Genomic DNA, 6,000 nt, shown 5'->3' with positions numbered 1-6,000 from the left:
CTTTGATTTGATTTCTTGATTGGCTGTCGGGGGAATTGAAATGCATAATTGAATTATCAAATTAGAGGTGTTTTGATAAATAGTTTATATACCAAGGGGAGTTTGGGGCTTAAAGTCAGTGAGTCATGAGTGATTTTCTAAGTTACTTTAATTGGATTTATAAGCAAATAATTATACCTCTCTAAAAGTTTACTTAAAATTTATGTAAGTAAACCTTAACCTATGAATAAAAACTTTAGCTGTAAATCTTATTCGTGCAGTTATATTATACAAATTAGATATATCTTTTTGATGCCCCTAACTCCGGGCTTAGTGCAATTTGGCTAAGTAAGTTTTTATTGCCACCGTTCCAACTTCCCATTTCCTTGGACTCTGCAGCATTCCTTCTAAATAACTCAAAGAGAAAAATTCATCACCACAATATGCGCAACATACACCTACTACTTTTACCAAAAAAAAAAAACAAAATAAAAAAAAGAAACGAGAAAAGGCAAAGAAAATCCGGAAAAAAGAAGTGGCAGTGGCAGTGGCAGGAAAATTGTCATAAAGGTGCAACTGACAACAGGAAAAGTGGAAGGAGGAAAAGTGCTGAGGGGCGAGGTTAGTAAATTTCAATTTATATGCAGAAAGAACAGTGAGTGAAAAGGCAGACACAGGACACAGGACCCAGGACATGGGACAAGGACTCGCACACTCACACACCCGTAGAGGGCACACGTTCAAGGAGCTTGCAGCGCAAAAAGTGTCAACGTTATATTTTCTCGAATTTTCCAAGATTTTTCGTGCCATTTTATTTCCTATCTAGTTGCCGTCATTTTTTTTATTTTGTCGCCAGCGACGCAAGTGGAAAACGCAATTTCATTAGACAAATTGAAAAAATAAGTGCAAGCGCACACAACAACAACAGCAGTAAGGAGCCCGGTAGAGGTTCCTATGTAAGGATATATATAATATATATCTAGTATATATACTCCCTATATAATAGGAAGACTGGCGCCATGTTTCTGGAAATCTGAAGAATTTCTCTGGTCGTTTGCCATTCGTTGCGATTGCTTTTCCAGCATTTCCCTGACGCGCGCATACGTGTAGGATCTGAATGTGAACATGTATATGCACGGATATAGTCCTGCCGCCCAACGGTGGCGCAGAGCCTCGTCCTTGTCCGACAGGATGCTGTGCGCGCGTTGAAAAGAGGCGGAGACTCTCTGCCCAACCAACACTTGAGGCTGCGAGGAGCAAGCGGTCCGGTGGAAAAAAGGAAAAGAAAGAACGGAATGCAACCCGGGCTCCTTATTCAAGGACTCGCTTCGTTCGGCAGTCCTCGCACACACTCGCCTCGCCCTGCCCCCACTCTCCCCACTTCCCGGCTCTGCCACTTTCCCCCAAAAAGCAATGCGACGTCGCTGATTGGAAGCTTCGGCACCCGGCTCGGTTTTGGGGCGGAGCAAAAGCTTGCCCCGCAGTGGCGCCACCAAATGGGGGAGCATTTTTTCACCCGAAAAGGGGTCTTGCTTTATTTTTGTCCTAAAAAATATATGGACTGCCACCGTAAATTGTATTATTTCGTATTAAAATCATAATTTCAAAATTTAAATTCTTACAGGAGGAACTTTAAGGACACTTCCAGTTTTTCAAAAAAAATCTGCAAAACTTTTCAGCAAACTTTGTGAATAATTTATTAAAAAGTTGGTTTGTGGGAAGCAACAGTAATTTTATTAAGTTCTTTGATTAAAAAGAAATATATAAGTATATTTTTTTTTCTATACCTTATATTAACTTATATTCTTTTTTCAAATTTGAATCCTTAAAAAATGCAAAACTATTACATTTAGACTAAAACAGATTAAAAATTTAACTTAATCTATAATATATCTATTTCCCGGGCAGCAGCTATCATGCCAACAAATCCTTCGGTCACCTCGCGGGCCACAGGAATAATATCCTCGGGCGGCAGGACAAAACCTAATTCGCCTGTGTCCCTCAGTTCGATGGTATAGGGAATTTTAATTCCCTTTACAGCATAGGCCCACTCCTTACCCGAACCAGAAACTTCATCTAGAAAACAATATTAAAAATTAAATCCGAATATTTTTAAGTTTAATGAAAACTCACATAAAGTTGTGGCACTTGACCCATAGTGGAAGACAGTGCCATATCTTCTAAAAAGAGCATCAGAGAAGCCCTTGGCCACATGCATCATTTGGGGATAGTGCTCCGGGAATTCCTCAGCGGTGTGGCCCCATGGGGAAAGGACATACTGACCATACGAGTGCAGAGATATGTAGATCTTGATAGTCCCCTCTGGTATGGACGTGTTGATGTATGAAGTGAGTTGACTGATCTCTGGATCAGATTCTACTGAAGGTCCGGCATAAAATTCAGAGCACGGATCGTCACTGGCGCCAATTACTATAATGAGCAGATTTAATTTAAAGATAATAAATAAAAAAATAATAAAAGTGATATGTACTCACACATCCACAGATAGTCAAAGTTCCGATTTAGATCAGTGCCAATGCATTCTCCAGTGGGATCCGAGGGCAATCGCGACTTGCGCCAAAGACGTTCCTGCCGGTCATTCAAACAGTGATTATCTGACATTAATATAGCTAATTGATTACTATTTACAATGATACGCGATAAGATAGGCTGTGCCATAAAGAGGCCGGCACTTACTTCATCTAATCGCCAGACGACGCTCGCACTTTCATTTCAATCGATTACATTATTATGTAAATGTTTATAGTTTAACACTTAATTTAATAGCAGAACTTACCACTTCGTGCGAATAAGCGAAGCCATCGACATTAAGCACAGGAATAATGTACCAGTCCACATTTTGGGCTAAATCTCTGATGCCAGGATTACGGGGTACAAGGAGTTCATCGATGAAGTATGTGATCGTCGAAGAAGTAATCCATTCTCGGGCATGAATATTGGACTCAATAAACACGGCGGGATTTCCCTCTTTAAATGAGATTTTTATGCCCCGAATGGGTCTGCCTTCGTAAGAGTTTCCAATTGTGAAAGGTGTGACAATATCAGCATAACGCTGTTCGATCAAATCCAACCAGGCGTAGATTTCTTCCAGTGTGTGATACTGCGTCCATTCCATATAGCCAGTACGCTTTTTGGGCCTCTGGGCATCGATGTGGGTCTGAACATTATCGATCTTGAGCTTATAGGTGAAGTTGTATTGTTTCAAAAGACCCTCGAATCCCTCCTGGTACTGTGGGGGAAGCATTACGTCCGAGGTATCTCCCGGATGACGAGCTTCGCGCCAGCTGTTGAGCTTTAATGGGATTTTGTATTAAATTAAAATTAGGTTGCACAATGAAACTTACTTCAAAGGCCTTTTCCTGACTACTCAGCAACTGGTAGTGCTCCACATCGTCGATCTTTATGTTGTAGACCTTGTAGTTGTCATAACGCACTTGCTCAAGACCTAGACCTACACTGAAGAGTCCTACGAAGAGCAGAATTCTAGACCACATACCTTTCGCTCGTATAGTCACCAGAGAACTGTCGCGTTCCTAAAATTTGGCTGATTAGCCTGTATTTCTACGTTACTTATCGCTTTGGGAACTGCCTATCAAAAATTAAAATAGTTACGATGGGCATAGAGAGACTTTTGTTTTGGCTTTTCTGTTAACATTTCCGTCATTAACATTTTTTTCATATGAAACAATTTTTATAAAATGGTCAATCCTATTTTAATTATGAATGATCTTGACAGTTTCATGAATGATAAATCTTTAAAAAAAAATTATTTCTCCTATAATGATTTAAAAACTGAATTGTAAGCGACTAATGGAGAAGGATTTATCTTGAAACTTAAAAACAAAATGTTAAACAAAACATTCGTATTTATTATTTTATTTGAATCTATAGAATATCTACTTCCCGGGCAGCAGCTATCATTCCAACAAATCCTTCAGTCACCTCGCGGGCCACAGGAATAATATCCTCGGGTGGCAGAACAAAGCCTAATTCGCCTTTGTCCCTCAGTTCGATAGTGTAGGGAATTTTAATTCCCTTTACAGCGTAGGCCCACTCTTTACCCGAACCAGAAACTTCATCTGAAATATAACAAAAAAAATTAATTTTTTTTTTTTAGGATTCTAGAGTAACCTACATAAAGTTGTGGCACTTGATCCATAGGTGAAGACGGTGCCATATCTTCTATAAAGAGCATCAGAGAAGCCCTTGGCCACATGCATCATTTGGGGATAGTGTTCTGGGAATTCCTCAGCGGTGTGACCCCATGGGGAAAGGACATACTGTCCATACGAGTGCAGAGATATATAGATCTTGATAGTCCCCTCTGGTATGGAGGTGTTGATGTATGAAGTGAGTTGACTGATCTCTGGATCAGATTCTGCTGAAGGTCCAGCGTACGTTTCAGAGCAGGGATCGTCACTGGCGCCGGTCACTAAGTTGAAGATACTAAAGTGAATATATGAAAAGATTATTATATTTCTGTCTAATTCTTACACATCCATAGAAAGTCAAAGTTGCGGTTCAGATCGGTTCCAATACATTCTCCAGTGGGATCCGAGGGCAATCGCGACTTGCGCCAGAGGCGTGCCTGTCGGTCATCCAAACAGAGATTATCTGACATTAATATAGCTAATTGATTACTGTAGTATACAAGATGGTATACTAAGATAGCAAATAGAAAAGCATACAGTAGTAAAAGATAAGCGATAAGATAGGCTGTTCAATAATATGATCGGCACGTATTTGATCTCATCGCGAATCTAATCGCTAGACTATTTTCGCACTTTCATTTCCATTCATTAAATTATTATATAACAAGAAACTCAATTTTAAGAATATCCGAAGCTCAAATACCCTAAGCTCTACAGCTTATAATACCTTAGTTTTATAAATAACCTTACCCCTATCCTTAGTTTTATAAATAAATATATAAGTTCTAAAGTTGTAGATGACTTTTTAATGCGTTCAACTGATCTATAATACTCTCTGCAAGTGTATGAAAAGCTGTTATATCGCATCGAAAATTTAATCGCTTGAATATTTTTGCATTTTAAGCCAATCACTGTTTTTAGTTTTTGGCTAGAACTTACCACTTCGTGAGAGTAAGAAAAGCCATCAACATTCAGGACCGGAATAATGTACCAGTCTACGTTTTGGGCTATTTCTCTGACCCCAGGATTACGTGAAACCAGAAGCTCATCGATGAAGTATGTGATCGTCGAAGAAGTAATCCATTCCCGGGCATGAATATTGGACTCAATAAACACGGCGGGATTTCCCTCTTTGAATGAGATTTTTATGCCCCGAATGGGTCTGCCTTCGTAAGAGTTTCCAATTGTGAAAGGTGTGACAATATCAGCATAACGTTGTTCGATCAAATCTAGCCAGGCGTAGATTTCGTCCAGTGTATGAAACTGGGTCCATTCCATGTAGCCAGTTCGTTTTTTGGGTATCTGGGCATCGATGTGGGTCTGAACATTATCGATTTTGAGCTTATAGGTGAAGTTGTATTTGCTTAAAAGACCCTCGAATGCCTCCTGGTGCTGCGGGGGAAGCATTACGTCCGAGGTATCTCCGGGATGTCGAGCCTCGCGCCAGCTGTTGAGCTTTTGAGGAATTTTGTAATGAATTTAATTAAAATTTTAAGACGTAGACCAACCTCCAAGCGTTTTTCGTTGCTATTAAGCAACTGGTAGTGCTCCTCATCGTCGATCCTTACATTGTAGACCTTGTAGTTGTCATAACGCACTTGCTCCAGGCCCAGAACTAGACTAAAGAGTCCTACGAATATCAGAATTCTAGACCACATACCTTTCGCTCGTATAGTCACCAGGGAACTGTGGCACTTGTAGGAATTACTGACAAATAGACTCTATTTCTACGGACTTATCGCTTTTCGCGACTGCCTATGGAGCTTACTCTTGAGTGCATTTTTCGGCCTTATTATCAGGTATACTGGGGAAAGGCATTCCGGGGGAGAATCAAAGGGAAACATTTCAA

General features: G+C 40.1%; 2 protein-coding genes across 2 annotated transcripts; both read right to left on the bottom strand.

Annotated features, from left to right (window-relative positions):
- Positions 1 to 1,602: 1,602 nt before the first annotated feature.
- Positions 1,603 to 3,792, bottom strand: LOC6506193 (zinc carboxypeptidase). The gene is made up of 5 exons (XM_001958333.4): positions 3,345 to 3,792; positions 2,777 to 3,292; positions 2,475 to 2,568; positions 2,113 to 2,409; positions 1,603 to 2,055 (listed from the first exon to the last, which is right to left on the bottom strand). The coding sequence occupies exons 1-5, from the start codon at positions 3,492 to 3,494 to the stop codon at positions 1,862 to 1,864; spliced, it is 1,251 nt and encodes a 416-aa protein (XP_001958369.1). The 5' UTR covers positions 3,495 to 3,792; the 3' UTR covers positions 1,603 to 1,861.
- A 56-nt stretch (positions 3,793 to 3,848) lies between these two features.
- Positions 3,849 to 5,856, bottom strand: LOC6506192 (zinc carboxypeptidase). Its single transcript, XM_001958334.4, has 5 exons — positions 5,660 to 5,856; positions 5,091 to 5,606; positions 4,495 to 4,588; positions 4,136 to 4,432; positions 3,849 to 4,079 (listed from the first exon to the last, which is right to left on the bottom strand). The coding sequence occupies exons 1-5, from the start codon at positions 5,807 to 5,809 to the stop codon at positions 3,886 to 3,888; spliced, it is 1,251 nt and encodes a 416-aa protein (XP_001958370.1). The 5' UTR covers positions 5,810 to 5,856; the 3' UTR covers positions 3,849 to 3,885.
- Between the last annotated feature and the right edge of the window lie 144 nt (positions 5,857 to 6,000).

This window comes from Drosophila ananassae, chromosome 2R (genome assembly GCF_017639315.1).
Source record: "Drosophila ananassae strain 14024-0371.13 chromosome 2R, ASM1763931v2, whole genome shotgun sequence".
NCBI classification, from domain to species: domain Eukaryota; kingdom Metazoa; phylum Arthropoda; class Insecta; order Diptera; family Drosophilidae; genus Drosophila; species Drosophila ananassae.
Note: the sequence above shows the minus strand (reverse complement) of the source record. Positions and strands in the feature narration are given on the sequence as shown.

What these genes read in the sequence shown, in the direction of transcription:
- LOC6506192 (XM_001958334.4), bottom strand. Translation starts at nt 5,809, where the DNA reads ATGTGGTCTAGAATTCTGATATTCGTAGGACTCTTTAGTCTAGTTCTG. An exon ending in GCAACGAAAAACGCTTGGAG is followed by an intron (nt 5,607 to 5,659) that starts GTTGGTCTACGT and finishes ATTCCTCAAAAG; the next exon opens with CTCAACAGCTGGCGCGAGGC. An exon ending in TTTCTTACTCTCACGAAGTG is followed by an intron (nt 4,589 to 5,090) that starts GTAAGTTCTAGC and finishes GATGACCGACAG; the next exon opens with GCACGCCTCTGGCGCAAGTC.
- LOC6506193 (XM_001958333.4), bottom strand. Translation starts at nt 3,494, where the DNA reads ATGTGGTCTAGAATTCTGCTCTTCGTAGGACTCTTCAGTGTAGGTCTA. An exon ending in CTTTGACTATCTGTGGATGT is followed by an intron (nt 2,410 to 2,474) that starts GTGAGTACATAT and finishes TGCTCATTATAG; the next exon opens with TAATTGGCGCCAGTGACGAT. An exon ending in GTCAAGTGCCACAACTTTAT is followed by an intron (nt 2,056 to 2,112) that starts GTGAGTTTTCAT and finishes ATTGTTTTCTAG; the next exon opens with ATGAAGTTTCTGGTTCGGGT.